Source organism: Simochromis diagramma, unplaced genomic scaffold (genome assembly GCF_900408965.1).
Source record: "Simochromis diagramma unplaced genomic scaffold, fSimDia1.1 OVJJ01000545.1, whole genome shotgun sequence".
NCBI classification, from domain to species: Eukaryota; Metazoa; Chordata; class Actinopteri; order Cichliformes; family Cichlidae; genus Simochromis; species Simochromis diagramma.
This window is the reverse complement of record NW_024387371.1, coordinates 2840165-2859893: the sequence shown is the minus strand read 5'-3', so window position 1 is coordinate 2859893 and position 19729 is coordinate 2840165. Positions and strand designations below refer to the sequence as shown.

General features: G+C 39.6%; 1 protein-coding gene across 1 annotated transcript in view; it reads right to left on the bottom strand.

The window, feature by feature from the left end:
- Positions 1–19729, bottom strand: part of plxnd1 (plexin D1) — a 71009-nt gene that overhangs the window by 39107 nt on the left and 12173 nt on the right. The window contains exons 5-9 of the mRNA XM_040008109.1: positions 15101–15230; positions 11648–11825; positions 11278–11386; positions 2829–2928; positions 1370–1468 (exon numbers count right to left, since the gene is read on the bottom strand). Of these exons, the coding sequence (XP_039864043.1) occupies positions 1370–1468; positions 2829–2928; positions 11278–11386; positions 11648–11825; positions 15101–15230 (616 nt within the window). The remainder of the gene's footprint in view (positions 1–1369; positions 1469–2828; positions 2929–11277; positions 11387–11647; positions 11826–15100; positions 15231–19729) is intronic.

Below are 19729 nucleotides of genomic sequence, written 5' to 3'. Positions count from 1 at the left end.
GAAAAATGTGATCTATTCAAATTTCATATTCATAAACATCTGGACTCCCACATCTCAGCAAGTCATCTGGGAGTCAGAGTAATGAATATGAATTCATTCTTCACAAAATGAAAGCCCCGAGTTTTACTGAGCCAAGATGTGTGACGTTAAGATCATAAAGAAGCTCAGATAGGTAAGAGCAGTAAAGGATAAGTGCCTAAAGTGGGAGAAGTAATTTGTCTGTGAATCCAGCCACCCTAAATTGGTCTACTTTACTCAGTCTCTCCAGGCCTCTGCTATTTTGCTGTACTTTTTTACACCGGAGAAGCTCTTTTTTTGTGTGTGGGGTGGGGGGACACTTGCAATGAAATGCTACTGAAAGGCTTCCTGGAATTATGTTCGATCTGAACTAATATAACAGCAAACAAACTTGTAACCTCTTGCTTGTTCATTAATGCTTCAGAGAGGCTGTGTGAGACCGTGTTTAAACTTCCTTTAGGTTTGTCCTTACGGAGAAGTGTGGGAACCAAACTGAAATTCTAAACAAAACCCAGAAGGATCCGAGCGATGGTGATGCTTTGGGGAGAATGAATTTGACTGGCAGAACATTTCCTGCTCTGCTGACTTGTCGACAATCTGAAGGCATTAGTCAAACAATGTCAGTTTGGATAAACTTTCATAATAAACAGCGTGAATGGCCAATCACATTCACGCTGCCCTAAGGAAGAGTATGTGTGCGTGCGTATGTGTGTATGTGTGTGTGTGTGGGGGGGGTGTATGTGACTCAATGTCTGTCACCATAGCAACACACCAGGAGACGGCTTGAGAGGCCAGCCTGGGTTAGGCGTGTGACTGACCACGCCTGGCAACCAGTCAGCACTGGAATTTTTAGCAGATACCAGTTGTGTCCTTATCAGCGATGCAGGATCGGCATCTGGCTGGCTCGATGTGGATTAGGAATGAGAATAAGAGTCTGAACAACTGATCTGGAAGGACTAGCTGAATTTATAAGGAGCCCATGCAAAATAAAGCCGCTGCCTTCTGTGTGTGCGTGCTGCCTCAGACCGACTGCACATTGTACGCTGTGCTGACAAAGATACAACTCAGCGAGTCACCAGAGGCACGGTGGGCCCAGACAGCTGAGCAGCGAGCAACTAAGCATAAAGACAACCGCTCATTCTTCATTTTTTAATCTCCGTCTTACAACAAGCAGATCACTCCAGTTTTACTCACTCGTTGACCCAAATCACAACACACAAATATCCATCTGTGTTTAACTCAGCTTGAAGCAAACACACCATATGCTTGTGTTTTATTCCAATCATTTTCACAACACGCAATTTGGACAAAGTCCAAGTCCAGCTCTATAGCTGGAGGCTGTGTGTCATACCTCCTGGATGTTGCTGAGGGATAACGTGAAGTCTTGGACCATTCCTGATGGCGATGGAGGAACCTCAGAGGAAACCAGGCTGGGGCAGGAAGCGGCATTCTGTGGTGAAGAGGGAGGAAGTGACATATAGGAGTTAAAGAAAACAATAGCTCCAATGCACACATCCGTGCCTCAAAATACCTGTCCTGTTTATCTGTATGAGAAGGAAATGAGAGGGTGAAGCCTTCCTCTAAAGGAAACAACAACAGCTTCAAATAGAGAGATGATGAGGGATTAGAAAAGCAGACCCAACGGACAGTGCGATGAGCTCAGCAGAATGGGAAAAACCCACCTCATCATGTCAGTCTGACCTACATCAAAAAAACCTTTTTACAGGTTTAATAAGAGCCTCGAATTTTAATTATAAAAAACGGCTTAAAAACTAAGAGTTCCTTGTGCTTGGCTTGTTTATTTATCAGTTTCTTGGGATCTGAAACAGCACACCCGACTGGGATTTATTGCATTTGTACAAAAAAAAAAAAAATGCTTTGATGTCTTTATTACATCAGTTGTCTGCTTCTGTTGGGGATCTTGTGAAATAAAGGCGAGTGTTAAACATTCATGATCATACAAAACTTAAACACTGCTGACCAGCAGCTGACCACAGGACTGAGTCACATCCTTTCATATTTAACTGGAACCAGTTGTGTGTGCCCCGAGGCCCAAAGTCTGCTGGGCCAAGCAGGCCATGGGATCTGGCTACACAATAAATTTACACAGGGGACAGAAATAATACAGTGGCTGACCTCAAAGGCCTTGATAATGTCAGGATTATGTCCAAAAGGACAGTGGCTGGGGAGCTTCAATTGGCTTCAGCAATGCTACACTTGAAGCTTTAGATAAATTTCACACTTTTACAGCCATTTCATTCTCTTGTGCCAAACATGTTACACGATTTGATGATTTGTTTGCTTTAACAAAATACTTTACACCCTACGGGAGTTGACATTGGCAAACATACAGTTTCATTTGTACTGTACAGGCAAGCTGCAAAATAAAGGGCTATAGAAACCTACGGTGGAAAATGTAGGCGTTAATTTAACTCTTCGCTGGTATCAAGCAAACAGTCAAATTACTTCCAGCCCAAATCAAAGCACAGCGACTCCATTTATCCTCTCAGACAAACATTTCAAAAACAGAAACTTAAGATGCCTGGTCTGAGTTTCTAAAACCAAACCCTTCTGAGACTTTATAGCTGGTTTCCACATTCGTACGTAGTGTAATTGTGACACTCGTAACATCACACTGAATTACCACATCATTACTCTTGCCTAACCCGTCTGGACTCAGACCATTACAGAACACTTAGTGTTTTTGGACAGTGGAGTCTGGATTACTACCGAGGCTCTGATTACTAGAAAACTTAATATCATGAGCTCCTCGAGGCATCTGATTGGTGGATTAAAGGCACATTACTCACCTCAAGCAGGTTTTGATTTGCGTCATCTTTACTGGAGACGCATAGGTGGTTGTTTTGGTCCCAGTAACACTTCCACCTTGTGCTCAGGCAGCTCATACATCTGTGACACACATACACAGAAAGAGTTGAGAAACAAGGACAAAATATTGCCAAATCAAGCCTGTTTTCGCCTCCGTACAATTACTCCCTGTGATCTACTCCCATTCAGGGAAGAGTGTTTTTCAAAAGTTTGGTTTGTGATTCATTTGGAGAGCAGCGCAGAGAGACAGACCTGATTACAGGCATCAAAGTTTAGCTTTAATAAAAGGAAGTAATGATTAGTCACATTCAGATGCATTCATTCCACAGTTACAACACAGCCAGCAGAGAGGTCACACAGGGCCAAATCTGCTGAGATGAAACAAAGCGCTTCTCAATAAACACTCAGACTGGTAAATGATGATGCGTGTGTGAGCATGCTGTTGCTTGTATTTATATCTTTGTGAGATCAAGTCTGAGTGTTACACTGCCTACGTGAAGATATTTTGGCAACTAAAACCATCAGCAGCTTGTAGAGTCTATACAATTCATACCCGCTGATCTGAGACAAGCCCACATGCACAGGTTAAACATGCACAGCACTTGCAAACTGTTGGGTGGGCGTGACTCGTCTGACAGCTGAAGATGTCTGTCTAGGTGAAATAAGATTTGGCTGGCCAGAGCTTATAGAGAGGTTTTTATCTGCTGGACCTTGGTTGAATTTGAAATGATCAGTCTGAATTCTGGTGAAAAGAACAAAGTCAACAATAAATTTATCATACTAGCACATGCTGCCAGTGTTTGCAAAGCCTGTCTTATTTTTTAAAATTGTCAAGCAACTATTAAAACACATTGCATTACTGTGATGAAAATGGGGAAAGTAGTTTATGCACATATATGCTTCCTCCGGCTGTATACTTAGAATACAGCAGCACAAGAAATGGATTCTAATTTAGAGAAGAAGAAAAAAATGAAAGGGCTTTATATTTGTGAACAGTTTTTCACTAAAATCAGCTTAGGGATAGCAAACACACACACACACACACACACACACACACACACACACACACACACACACACACACACACACACACACACAAGGTAGAGCAGTTAGAAAGTGTAAGGAGAATAAAAACACACAGCACAATCACTCTTGTGCTTATTTGCACACTCTGAGTTTATTGTACAGTAGAAGTATCTCAAATATCTGAAATTCTTTATATATTCTATTTTTTACACATGTATTCATTTATTACTTTTTAGGACTCTAGTACCTTGCATGTATGTATTTTCTTGATCTTTTGGCCTTACGTCTACTTTTGTGGTGTATTTGTGTGTATTTGCTGCTGCAACATGGCAGTTTCGTTTTAGGGATTAACAAAGTAAACTATTTACAGTCACTGTATAAATAAAATCCCCTCTTCCAATTTTAAGCTTTTTAACATATCAAAGCATAATAAAAATATTCTTTAGCAGGTTTTAAATTTGGTTGTTTACAATCTGAGATGAACCACAGCACACGACATATTTAACTGGGTCATATATAGTTAAGACAAATGCAGAAGTAGTGTGATACAAACACTACCCTCACTGCTAAATGGACTCGATTAACTGATCACCAGCAAGTGTGAACACTTCTTATAAAAGCAGACGCTTTGGTAGTGTTTTTGCTGGTCTGGTTCATTCTGGTGTGTGTTATCATAATGCCAAGGAGGAAACATAAGCAATGATCTTAAAGAAGTGACTGTTGCTGCCCATCAATCTGGGATGTGTTATAAGGTAATATCCAAACAATTTCAAGATCATTATTGTGCAGTGATAAAGATTATTCACAAATGGAAAACATTCAAGGCAATTGCAAGTCTTCCCAGGAATGGATGTCCCAGCAAATTGGACTGACGTGGACCAACAGATTCTACAGGCCTCAGTCAGGATGTTAAATGTTGAAGTTAATTATGGCACAATTAGAAAATGGCTGAATAAGTATGGCTTGTTTGGAAGAGTAAAAGCCTCTTCTACTCTACGAAGAACAAGGGAGCACAACGTAGGTTTGTAAACTCACATCTGAGCAAACCGCAAGACTCCTGGAACAATGTCCTGAGCAGAGGAGATGTTTAACCATGATGCACAGCACCACATTTAGTGAAAACCAAACACAGCATATCAGAACAAACACTTTATACAAGCTGTCAAGTATGGTGGTGAAGGGTAGATGATTTGAGCATGTAGTCCTCTTTATACCAAAGTATTCTAGAGTCAAATGTGAGACCATCTGTACACCAGATAAAGCTTAACGATAGGACAATTGTCTGAAGTACAGCAGCAAATTTACAACAGAATCGGTGGCTCAGAAAAGAATCATGTTGTTGCAATGGCTCAGTCAAAGCCCAGACCTCAACTACATTGAAATCCTGAGGCAGCAACTTAAGAGAGCTGTGCATAAATGGTAACACCTTAATGAAGTGAAACAACATTATAAAGAGCCTAATAAAGTTGTACAGAAAGCAACTACTAAAAGTTGTAAAGTTTAGAGGTAAATTCATGTGTCACCTGATATACAAAGATCTGTTTATGAGGCTTAAAGGTTATGTACACATTTTCATTTATACTTGATAGCTACATGTTTTGATATTTACATGTTTACATATTTGAATGTTTACACCTGCACTTTCAAAGCTGTAATAATTATGTGTTGAATTTGCCTAGTTGGTTTTCCTGCATTTACCCGAGTCTAGGATTTCCTGGCTTCTGATTGGTTAGCGAGGTCACACTGGGGCTGAATTCAGAACCACATAACAAACCCTCACGTTACAAAGTTATTGGTTCTACAAGCTGTTAAATCATGGGTGTGTTTAATTCCCCACACACTGCTTCTGCACAGGGTGCACTTTTTTGTACAATAACAGATCAGAACAGGGGCGTAGAAGATCTGCTTTGATAACATAAGTATATCTTACATATATGCTATATTTCAAAATAGAAATTTCTCTTAGAAAATGAAAAGCTGATTTATATGCAAAAATACACATGAGAATTTTGCTTGCACAGCCTTTCTTGGTCCAGTGTAAGAATGAACAGTGATATTTGGATATGAGGCAGTTTTAGTTTTGAGACCATTTAACATGTAGTCGAGATGATACAGGGTTGTGTTTGTGGATATGTGGATATTAGGTCCTTGCTTTCTGTGTACAGAGTAGAAATATGTCTTTTCAGATGAAGTGCCTAAACTGGAACATCTCCACTGCACATTATGAGCATGAGTAAAGTGTGAGTCACTGCGCTGCCTCTGGGAAGAGACAGATGTCCCACACTAGGAATGATAGTGCCTCCAGTGATAACAGCACTCTAAGGGAGTTTCTAGATTGGGGGGAGTGAAGTGGGTGCAAGAGGATGTAGATATGTAATTGAAACGTGTGTGTTCTGATTAAAAGCAGACGGACCCCTCAAGGCTCTTATCAGCTGCACAGTTTCTGTTTTCCCTGACTCCCTTTCTGTCCTACTAAAACACCTATAAACCACCACACACACACACACACACACTAAGACTGACACACAAGGATTGTTCACATACACACACTCTCTCTGCTTCATCTAACACTGACAGTAAATACCCTGTGAAACTGCCCTCCCCAACTCATAATGACCACACACACAAATAAAGAGTGAGGCTTGCACTCTCAGGGCCTCAGTGGACACAGCGGTTAAACACACATCCTCAATCACATCTCTGTCAAAGAGAAATACGTTTGAAAGAAAAGATCAGTTTCAGGGGGGACGGCAGAGAAAGAGGGGGGAGGGGGGGAGCAAACGGCAAGAGAGACAGAGAGAGAGAAAAAGAGAAGCAGGAAAGAGACATGCGCCAAACTTGAGACACAAAAAGCAAATACAGCAGCGAGAATGTGTGTGTTTGAGAGTGAGAGCGTGGCTGAGAGACATAATGAGAGCGAGAGGGCAGGATAGGTGTTTGTCCTACTGGGCTGTGTGGTGAGACTGGAATGCCTGGTCTGGTTGTCATTAACACTTTGCCCGGTGACCATTTTGAAAGTGTCGAGGAAAAACTGTCTGAAAACATTCGGGCGCTGACACGCACGCAAATGCAAAAGCAAACTAAGTCAACTTTTTTTGTTAAGTTTACCCTGAAGAAGTTTAACCTGATTCATTAGATCATGTTTATTTAATGTTTTATGGTCACTAGTTATTCTAATATTCTAAATTTAGGTGACTAGCATGGGTCAAGCTCTAGCTCTGCTACATTACCCTGAATGCAACTTAATAATACATTTATTTAGACACTGTCACGTAAAGTGGTTTTGGCATGGTTGCAACACATGCTTTCTGCTGCAAATTTATGGGGAAGTACTGTATAACATCACCAGGCGTGTTTTCACCTACTTTTTAAACCACAGATGGTATTGCACAAGTGATTTTATACTTTCAGTAATACTCTTTATTGCAAGCGTTGGCTAAATATTTCTTGTCACATATATGCTATTAAGCCTGACTTTCTAGCATGTGTTTTAGATCCAGGCTTTACACACTGGAGCTCAAAACTGGCAGTCTTTCAAGGACAGCTGTCACTGCGGTACGCTCACGACCTCAAATGAGATTGTTTTACTACGATTTTTTTTTTGCATCTTTCTGATAAGAGATTATATTAAGGAGCAAGAGTGCCAAAGAGTTGGGACAGACTAGGGAGAAAGAAATGGGAATGCAAATCATGCAAGGTACCGGGCTTAAATTACACCCACTAACTAATGGATTTCTTGTACGGCTCCTACAGTCTCAGCCTTGTACAGAGTAATAAAAATGCATCAGTAGTATTCAACCACCTACCACTTATCATGAATATAAAAAGAAAGCCTAGCATTTGTTTTGTGGTTACGCTATCCAGGGTTAAATCTGTTTTTTGAGGTGTTTTTTACTATTTAATATATTTTGATTATTGACTGAAGATGATGTAAAATGTTTGGCAGATGTGCCTCTGTTTCCTTCGCCTTTAATCTGATTTTTTTTTCATGCTCCCAGCTAAACAGTGTTATGTTTTGAACAAAGACAATTAAAGCTTATAATAATTCACTGAACTTGCTAAACCTGAAACAAAAACTCAATTAATTAGATTGAAATGTTCATCAAGAGAAAATTATTGGGCGGCTATTTTGGTAAATGATTAATCCCTTAAATTACTGTTCTGTCAAAATAATCTAACATCAACAGGTCGGCATTTGAGTTGTGCATGTTTCCCTTTTGCTTTAAGAGTTGATTAGTTTTTATTGACACTTCTGTGAAGAACCATGTGACTGTTCTTTGTCTCAAAAAGTGCAACACAAATAAAGTTTACTTACTTACGCTTCTGCGCTTCGCAAACCAAATCAGTAATTGACTATTCAAGAAAACAATTAGCAGATTAGCAGATAATTAGCTCTTTGCAGCACTAAGAATCAGTTTATTTTTGATCACATCAGTCTGGCATTACCACAAAGAGCCAGAATGCCACAGGAGACATTGTCTCACTTTGTTTTGCATAGTGTATTAATAATGAATTGGAATAAAATACCCTCCACTGACACCTTGCAGAAATTTAATTTTGCTTCCACACCAGAGTAGCATGAGACAGCACAGGACAGATTTTCTAATATGAGAATAAGTTTTGCAGCAAATCACTTTTAACGGTGCTTGCGTGACACTGATGGTTTACACAGACGTTCAGATGTCAGTATCTAATAACATAAGAAAAACCCGAGTGATGGCTTTTTTCATGAAGCGTAAAACAAAGACCCTCTACTATCCGGTTTCCCTGAGAATGAGCGGCTCTTTAGGGATTATTAACAAAACAGCATGCAGTGATTAAAATCAGATAGAGTATAGCAGATCCGCACATTACAGCAGAATGCTCATCCTGTGAGAATGGCACTTTGCTCATTATCACCTTCAACAAACCACCATCTAATTTCACACTCCTGGACCTCACCGAGCACTGAGGCCGCGCGCACATATTGGGTGCAGTCTTGCACACATGTACCTGCAACTGCAGTGTTCACACCTCGAAACTGCTTTCAAAAAGTGAACAAAAGGGACAAATCAAACGCCTTCTCAATCTCCGGGAATCAGACAAACACGCACACACACAGATGCCCCTCTAAACCTGAGATCTGCCCATCAGATAGAGCCGATCCTCTGACATGGTCCAACATGCAGGAGGAAGCCAGCTGGATTGCTTCCAGATATGAGTAAACCCTCCCAGTAACCGGGCCATACAAGTCACAGTCTTTCATATAAACAAACACTGACATGATCTGCCAGACACACATATCTAATTTCCTTTGGATTAATGTTTACAGCATATTAATCCCAAATTTGATCCTGCACTGGGAAACCTGGAGCAAGCGAAACACACAATAAGCCTTTGAAGACACGTCGAGAGTATTGAGGCCTAAATAGAGAACAGGGGAAAAAACATGAGAGGGAGTGGCTGGGGATGGAGGTGGCAATCATTTGCTGCTGTGAGATCACTATAATTGTATTTCACTGGGATTTATTTAACATTAAAGGTTTGTTTTGAGGAAATTTATTGCATATTGAAGCAGCTGATCCACTATTTAAGTAAAAGCATCAATATAAAGTAATAATACTCTGTTACTCAAAGGATCTCATTTATTGCAATAATTGTGCAAATTAAAGAAATATTATGAGCAAAATTAAGTCAAAGACCTCATAATGGGGAAATGTGTCCCCGGTGAGTGGCACACTATTAAGCTGCTTCATTATTAGACCATTACTGATGCATCAGAGCCTAATAGCATTTTATTATTCTACCTTCCAGGTGAACTTAGTTTCAGCTGTTTACACGGTTCAGCAGTCTTGTCTGAGAACTCGTGAAAGCTAAGTAACACGTAATTTGGTATCAAAGAAGAAGAGAACTATTCACGTGTTTGAGTTTTTTTGTAAAACACTGAATAATTTAAATGATCAAACAGTTATCTGGAAAAAAAACAAACATCAATAACTCTTTGGTGGAACTGCTAACAACTTACAGATATCTGAGCTACTGGACACAGAACCTGTGCATCGTTCATTTTTCGAGACTGCAAGGTGCTGTGCAAAATGAGCTACCCCTCATTTTTTTCACATTTTGCTTCCAGGGAGGCAATTTAGTGACCAGGTAATTGTACCTTTAAGCACTTTGTTACTAACAGCCTGTTGCAAAACACAATTTGCTCACATTTTTTTTAGTTTCATCTGTGAAAAATGCCAAAGATAACACAATTTGACAGGCATAAAATAGTATTTTTGTACCGTCAGAGCTATTACCCAAAACCTTGGCATATCTACCTCAAACTCAACACAAAGCAATATGAAGCCCTGTGGGATCATCTTGACAGAGAACGAAACAAAACACAGCCAACGCTGAAAGAAGATCTTTGAATGTCCTGCGAGAAGCCTGGAGAACTACTTGAAGAAATTATAAGAAGGCTTGCCTAAGAGAGTCCAGGTGGTCATACCCACTACTGACTTTCAAGAATTATTAACACTCTATTTTTTCTTATAAACTGTATTTCCATGTATACTTGCACATGTTTCAATAACCCTGTTTTCCACTTTCCTTAAAAGAAATTAGGGTTAGTTTAAAACCTTTGCACAGTTCAAAAATTTATAAAAATGATTTATCATTGTCACATGATAGTTCATGGTTTCCAGATTGCAAATTACTACACAACATCCTGCAAGCCCAAATTTTATTTTGGATAGATTTTTAATTTCTCCAAGGTATAGCAGACCTAATAAGTTGAACCTGAAAAAACAAGCATAATCTTTGATTGGAAGTAATTAAAAAAAAAGTAGTATGAAGTAGTATTAAGTATTAGATGTAGAAAAACCCAAATAAAATGTCACCATATGAGGATGAGGAGGCTCGGGAGGTTAAAGGAACTGTTTAGCTGCCTGATCAAACATGACTGGTCAATACTTGGACAGCAAACAGAACCAAAAGCCTGAGGCCCCAATAATCATGTCCTCCAAATGCAGATGCTCAATATTCATATCCAGATACTTATTTAAACAGATAAGGGTATGTGAAGTAGCAAATGTGATCACAAGTAAGCAACGCTTTTCTCATAAGGACATGGAGACATTGATTTGGTCCTTAACAATGCACTAACATAGCATATGCTTAATTTACATGAAAACCCTAATCATGCTAGTATTTTGTGTCTAAATCTGGTGAAAGTTGAAGTGCAAAGGGTTGCATAAAGAACATAGTGGAGGAATAAATATAAAGTAGTATAAACTACACTTCCTGAAAATTGAACAGTACTTGAGAAAATGTAAATTTCACCACTGCATCAATGCAAATGTGACTGCGTGTAAACGCATCACTAGCTGGTTAAATCAAGAATTTGAGATAAACCAAAGTGATATTAAAAGTGTGACTCACGGTGTCTTCGGATGTATTTTTCCAGTCCTCTCGCAGTCATAGATGATGAAGCTCCCAGATACCACAGATGTGCCATTTACTTTTATCGCCACAGAAACCGTCAGGTGATCTGAAGAAACAAAAGAATGTAGACAACAGCGTATGTGACAACCGCTGGAGATGATATCGCCCTCATAACACAAACTAGACAACAGCACATCCTGACGTTACACTGACTTTGCCTCTTTTTGAAGAGATGAAAGGGGAAATTGGATTTGTTCGTATAAAAAAATGAATCAAATACCATAACTGTCCTTGAAATGTGTGGAAAAACATGGCTGGCAGCTTAGCAAAAAGAAAAAGCCAAATGGTTGCCTGTTTGCAGTCCCACCTTTGCCGGGGAGGATTGGTTGATAGCTTTTTCGAGGGAGGAGAGGGCAGGTTTGGATCTGAGAGGGACCAGAGTCCAGGTGCACCGTGGCGACTGTAGAAACCCCCGGCTCGTATTCACACTCCACCCGGGAGCCAATCAGATCAGGAACGCTGCCGTTTATCAAGATGCCAACATCCTGCGGCAAAAACACATATAGCAATATAAATAGCTGCTCGTCTTCATCAAAATTAATTAGAAACCTGAATCCCCCGAATGCACAAACATCGACTCCAATACTCCTTAACAGAGAGCGAATGGTGTTGGCATTACTTCAACTTTGTTCAAGAGTTTAAGTAGAAATAAAGAAACTAATGTGCAATGAAGAAACAGATGGCACAGTGCTACATTCACATCTAAATCTGGGTATGTGATGAAGTATGACAGACGTATAATGAGAAACATAACACCTCACTGACATGACTGAATTTCAGCTAAATGATTTCAATGTGAGAAAACTAAGGGTGGGATGGTGGGAGAAGGCAAGGATTGTTAAGTAGAGAGGAAGGAGCAAGATGACATATTCTGCAGCCCAGCAGGTAGGAACTGAAGCAGCCGGCGGCATGTGCTTACTTGTCTTAAAAATCTTCTCCATTGTTTAGTGGAATTGATCATTTCCTGCCTAAGGCCCTGACTTCCTGCCTGCTGCTTCCTGCTTTTGGGGAGACAACCTTGAGTGGAGTTTCCTGTTGATGAAGGATGCCTTTGGCAGCGGCAGCTGGAGGACCACACTGACCCTCATTACAAGCAAATATCCACAATTAATGAACCAATTAATGACCTGTCGTCTCCGAGTCAAGTCCAATTATGATCTGTAATTAAAGGTCAACTATATCTGAGGTGTCAAATTTCCCTGAGCTAATTATCACATTGTTATCTTTTGTTACGCGATATAATGACTGTTAAGAATTACTGAAAACAACAGTTTGGAAGCTATACCCCATAAGTAGGTGATGCAGTCACTCTTTTAACCAGGATATATTATCCTGCCAAATCTGATTAAGGTAGTGGTCCATTAAATACCACTTACAAACACCTGCAAAGCTACGGGTAAAGATTTTAATGGGTAAGCTCATTATTAATGCACAAAAGGTACTAATGAAGCCTGACTAGCTCTCAGGTATACTTGAAAGTTGAGTTAAATGTGTGTTTTCCATTAGTACAAAGGTAAAGGTGATTGGAAACATGCCCAAATACAATGTACAAATACTATAGAGTAAGCTGACATTGGAAAGTCACCACAAATTACTTTTTAAATAACTGATAAAACATATTTTTCTGTCTGCAAAGCAGCAAAACACGATTTACTATTAATCTGCATTTCATTTTACCAATTTTAGTTACAGCTAAATATAAAAATAAATAATAGATGTGGTGCATTTTGGACCATCGCTAATGAAATCTGATAAATATTATGGCTGCCTGTGCAGATCAACAAAGAAATCAGTGCTTCAGTTTTTTGAGCGTGAAACTCTAGTTCTTTATTAGTGTGTTGCTTAGCACAAATTACCAGGTATCTGTGTCTTTGTGTTCCTCCTATGCAGTCTTTTAAATAAAGCTTGTCTCCTATGCTAACAGGTGTCACTGAACTGGACCTCTTTGCCATGTTGATGATGTTGATACCTTTTTTGGAGCATTTATCATGGATTTACTAGAAAAAATACGTTGCTTCTAGGTTATGATCAATTCAAGAAGTTTTTCCACTAATTTTGTTAAATAAAATACCATTTAGCACTAATTACCTCTGTTATAAACACATGAAAACACAAATAATTTAGATATATGTGAAATAAAGTTGTTAAAACTAAAAATAATATTGTTATTTATTAGCCAAAAAAAAGAAAATGATATCATCTGTCATACTCAGATTTGAGCCAGTACACTGAACTTGAATGAGAAGTCATAAATTAATCAGCGTAGCGTTCAACCACTAAAGCTAATTTTTCCAATCAGTAAAGGCAGAAAATTCCCACAGTTTGGCTTGTTAATCAAAAAATAATCATCTGCTTAATAAAAAAAAAGAGTAATTCATGGGTAATAATAATAATTATATTTTAGAATTAAAATTATCATTTCAATTAAAGAGCTTGCATGTACTGGTGTATTAACCACTACAGAAACATAGAAAATGATTTGGGTAATTACCAGTACTGGTAATTTAGGGTAGTTTTGGCATAAACCTTAAATTGGGTGGTGGACTAATATACACCTGCTAGCACCTATACAGTCTTTGAATGCTGCTAAAAGTCTTTAGCTGATCGGGAGGAGACACAAACCCAGCCTCAGGGGGTCACAAGCTAGTGTAGTCTTCATGCGGGTCCCTAGTCCAGACAAATGGGAGGGTTACATGAGGGAGGGCATCCGGCATAAAAACTGTGCTAAATCAAATATGCGTGTCCATCTGCTGTGACGACCACTTGTGAAATAAAGGAATAGCTGAAAGTACCAGACTAGCCTTAGCCTATAACTCTGTACTCCAGCCTCTTATCCATATTAAAACCAATGGAGGATGTCATTTCAACATTGTTGAGACACCTGGCAAAGTTCTTGTTTGAATTTCTTTGCTGGGTCAGTAGAAACCATTAAGGAAAAATTCACACCGATAACTTCCTGCAACCATGAGCACGAATAAATATAGATGCACTTTAGAGTTTTGACATTTGACTTGTTGTATTTTTCAAAAACCCTGTAAAACAGTGGACTGAGGTTACAGTAACATTTCTGTATCATAGTCCATCAGATCAACTCATGTATTCAGTCCAAGACATTTTCTAGCTTATATCTTTCTAGCTTATATAGATTTCCAGAATTTAGACAGATTTTTTATTTTTCAGGCTCTGTACTTCAAAACATTCAGTTTTGATTCAAACAGTGATCAGATATTGCCAACTCTCAGCTTTGATTTTAGTCCGTGCTGAAAGAACTACGAGGGCTTTTCAAACACAGTAGTCATATATCAAAGGTTCAAAAGCAGTTGAACAATCGACTACCAAATATTTCTGTGTGTCAGCTGTGTGTTGTTCCGTTCAACATAAAAGAGCTTCCATATGGCTCAGAGTTGAGGGCGTAGCTATAAAGAGTGAACATTGACAGCAACATTTTTTAAAAGCTGGAAAAAAAGCAGATGAATGCTAGCGTTACATAAACGTATGCATCGCTTTAAGCAGGAAGTTGTGATGGTGGAAGAAGCTGCAGTAGCACACACCACTGGCACTTTATTTTATTAGCCGAGTAATAATAATAGTCTGTGCTGTAATGGTGAGAGGTGTCAGATTATAAAGGTGGTCATGAGACATCAGCTTTAAATAAACTGTCCCCATTGCAGCCATAACTTTGTGAAGATCAACAGCAGTGCTTGTCTGACTTGTGAAAAGCATGTGACGGTAACAATAACATACAACGAGTTCACAGCACCTTGATGTCTGCCGAGATGCTAATCTCTGCGGGTGTCAGGGTCATGGAAGGACACTGTTGGGGGCCTTCACCCATGCTGATCCAAGAACGGGCCAGCAGCCCCTGAGCGCACTCCTTCTGGATGGTACATCTGGACATAAAGAAACAAAATGAACATCATATCTGCTACATCATGTGTGTTACATTTTCATGTTGAATCTGTTGAGATTAGATTACAGGAAGAAGAGCTTCAACATGTTCTGTATGGCCTAAACTTCAAGGCCATGCACATGTTGCTTTGCTCGTCCAGTATCAGATTATGATAAAATAACTGCTTATCATTCCTGCAGCTGGTAATCTAGACCACTAGACAGCCATATGGGTTTGTGAATCCAGAACTTCAAGGTCGCATGTGTCAAACTCAGCGCCTACAAGTCTAATCTGGTCCTTTTTAAAAAATAATAATAATAAAATTATTCGGCCTGCACATCATTAGGTTCTCAAAAAATGTTGCCCCGAACAGTAGGTGTCATGGTACTATGCTTTTTGTTGTAGTTTCAGTTCAGTGGCTCTTCTATGTATCTTTATCTTCCTACTTCTGATGGTTGTTTCTCCTTTTGTCCTGTCTGCACCTGCATCTGGTTTCCCTTCTTTGTGACTACCCACCACGCCCTCGGGAGTTTCACCTGCGTCCAGTCAGCTGTGCGTGCAAATAGTCATGTCTCTCCCTTTTTATTTGTCCCACTGTTGCTCCCCAAAGTCTTTGTGTTCTACTAGATTCATGATTTTTTTTTAGTCAGTGCCCTGCAGAAGTCAACTCATTTCTGTGAGTTGTTTTCATCTTTAAATAAAGCTTGTCTTTTGTAGGTTCAGACTGCCTCTGGTCTATATTTGGGTCCTACCTACAGAGAAACTTCGAGGGTAAAGAGAAGCCTGGCTATGAGGCGTTTGCGTCATCATTTTGATTCGGGTCTGTGAAATTGGTTCTTGTGAATAGGTTATATGGTAGCCTTGTAGAACTGCACAAGGAACAGAATAGTTTTGCTTGACTAAATGGTCTGAAGGTCAAACAACATTTAAGCTGACTGGCTGAGGGCTTTTCAAATTTTAGGCGTGAGGACTATATGAGACATGCATTTTTGATTAAAAACTGCATATAAATAAACCATGTATGACTGTTAAAGTGATTCTCATTACCGATTGTGAACCTTGATGAAACCATGTTTGACACCCCTATTCAAGGTCAACTTTATATTCTTTGTGAGGTGAGTTTGTGTTTTCATTTCATTCCTGGAGTTGACGAATTCTCTCCACTGGGTTTCATGGTCTGCTTGCTGCAGATTTATGAGGTGCTCTGGTCTCCTAATGTCACATTCAGACTTTGGCTGTCAGTTTGGCTGGCTCGACACAAGAGACTACTTGACCTTAGGTCATATGCATTGCTATGGTAACCCATCCCACAGGCACAGTTACAGATAGCAGAATGACAAAACTACCAGTCTGATTCTTAGTCTGTTTGGACCAACAGTGCATCTAGGAATATGAACGCTGGACACATGGTAAGCAGTACCATACATACAGTCGTGTGTATGTGCGCAATCTGCGAGTATAATGAATGCCTGGGACATAAGAATTGTAAAAGGGCACTCAACAAGCAAGGTGGCCTCACACCCTGACTTCTGCTTCACTAATGAACTTCACCATTGGCACAGAGCTCAGTTCATCTGCAGTGCAGACTGAAAGGACAAAGTGACCTCAGAGTAAGGAGAAAAAGAAGAGGCCCCATCTAGCAATGAACTAACACGGTACATAATGAGTTTGGCACGTCCCACTTCCCTTCCATACTTTCACAGTTGTTTTAAAATAAAGTGTGTCTTTTTGTGCCTGCGCGGCTGTAAGCGTGAGTGTTTGTGTCCGAGAAAGTCAGTGTCCACATTGTCAGTCCCAGCAGCACAGAGGGACTCAGAGGGGCCTGAGGTCAGCTGCTCCACTAAAAATAGAAATAAAGGGCTTTACAAGCCAGAGGTTGTGATCTGTTTTTTAACTTCCTTTAAGGAAAATAAACACTTCTCTGTTTTTCAGTTCATGAATTTGGTCTAGTATCAAATATTCTAACAATTATGTCCTCAGATAAGGACTCTTAATAACACACATTCATAACACACATATAAAAGATAGTTTTTTAATAATTGTATTAACATCAATGACTTGCCAAATATAAGCCAGTCACTGTGGAAATGTTAGCATGATAGCATTTTACTCAATAGTCAATACTCTCTTCAGTCAAAACTCCAAAGGGACTGAGGTGTGATGCTCCCATCATGTCTTTGAAATTACTATTACAAACCTATAGTTGCCAGTAATCATTCATATATGTTGAGATTATGAAATAAAACAACTTCCATTTGGGCCATTATCAAGTGCAAACCTCCAGGGCTGAAAAATTAATCTGAGGCTTGAGTACCTCTTGTGCATTTCCATCAGTAGCCACTTGAGGCTGGCTCTCGAAGCGAATCAATCCCCAGATTTCCATTTTAAAATGCCTGACTTCAGCAATTAAAATAAAATGCTTACAGATAGTTTAACCAATTATAGTAACTTTATGAAACCAATGTTTGTATTTTGTTTGATTGCTTGGGTTTTGTAGAATTCATTTCGACTGAGACAGCTATTTTTAGCACTTTATTTGTCTGCTGCTTCAAACTGATTAGCAGATGTGGTCATGATAAGATGAAACTCCATCATGACCAGCAACACGTCACATATTACACCATGTCTTTATTTATTGAATAAAAATTCAGACAAAATGCAGAAATGGTGCGTGAAAAGTACACCATCACTGCTTCTACAGGAATTCAGAGGGTAGGGAGCAGTTGCTGCTAATCAAATACACTCGATTTAACTGATCATCAGCAAGTGTGAGCACCTCTATGAAAGAAAATGTTTTGGCAATTTACTGGTGTGAAGCACTCAGTTGCCAATGCCAAGGAGGAAAACAATGTCTTTAAATAAGCAACTGCTGTTGCTTATCAGTCTGGGAAGGGTTAGATCACTGTTTGGCCATATTAGCGGACGGTGCCACATATGGAGAAAACCAAACACAGGATATCAGCAAAAACACCTCATACCAGCTGTCAAGCATGGTGGTGGAGGGGTGATGATTTATTTTGCAGCTACACGACCTGGGCACCTTGCAGTCATTAAGCCAACTATGAACTCCTCTGTATACCAACATATTATAGAGTCAAAAGTGAGGCCACCTGTTTGACAGCTAAAAGTTGGCCCAAATTAGGTCACGCAACAGCACAATGATCCCGAGCACAGCAGCGAATCTACAGCAGAACGGCTGACAAAGCAAAGAATCAAGGTGTTGCAATGGTGTTGCAAATCCAGACCTTATGAAAGCTGTGCACTGATGAACCTCAATGAACTGAAGCAACGATGTAAAGACGAGAAGGCCCAAATTGCTCCACAACAATGTGAGAGAGTGATTAAGTCACACCAAAAAGAATTACTTCCGGTATATTTAAGAGCATTTCATTTTTCACACACTACTTCTGCATTTCTTTTAGTTTTTGTTAAATAAAAAGTGACGCTGTGTGACGTATCCTGTGTTGCTCATTTGAGATTATATTTACCTGATTATGAGACCTATAAGACCGCATCTGTACCAATCTTTTATGGATTCATTTTTCTAAGCAAACTTGTACATCTTAGCTGATAAGTTAGTTCTTCATCCTCTTCTCTGTCTAAGATCACATCTGGCATCTTCCTTGTTTATTTTATCCAGTAAACTCAAGATTGTATCTTTAAGTACTGAATAGCTCATAAATACCAGTTGGTATGAAATGAAGCATGCATCCAGGAAACGTACAGACTCGCAGTCTCAAGTGATCATCAGCAAAGCAGCATGTGAGCTGAAACAATTGGCTTATAAAATGCACCAAGTTGCTCAGATTGTATCTTTGTATTCTTTCTTAAAATGGATGCAAACAATACATAACCTGCTAATTCAAACACCTACTTGATCAAGAGCAACAGTGAGAAGAAATTAATTCAAAGTACTTTTCTTTTCTCTAACAGTCTGGAAGACCAAATAAACATACAACAGGTACACACGCACGCACTCATCATCAGCCCCACTGCAGCCCGCTGACTTTAAAAGCTTTTCAAACAGCTCCTTAAAATAAACAGAGCCAACATATGCAGCTAAAATATGACCTGAGAAAACTCATCACCTCCTAAGTGTCTGAACGTCAGTGAGACTGTTAAACAGCAGGAGAACATATGAGCTTCTAAACGCACAAACAGACACAGACACATACAGGCAGACACACAAAAGTCGCTGTGAGATAAGCACATGCAGATAAGCATGATAATTTGTGAACAGCAAAGACTGCGTGTGATGCATAATTTGATTCAAATAAAGATATTTAAGTGCTTTCTTGTGACATGTGGCAGATTAGACCAGCACCAGCATGAAAAGAGTGATCAAGGACCGAGCTTTATCTCTGGTGGAGGAACTAGCTGTCTTCTTCAGACAACAATGGAGCATCCAACAAGCGAACAGATATGTTTTCATGCTCACTCTACACGCGGACGTGCAGAGAGACGTCAGCGCCATGCGTAAAATCGAGCAGGCACCCACAG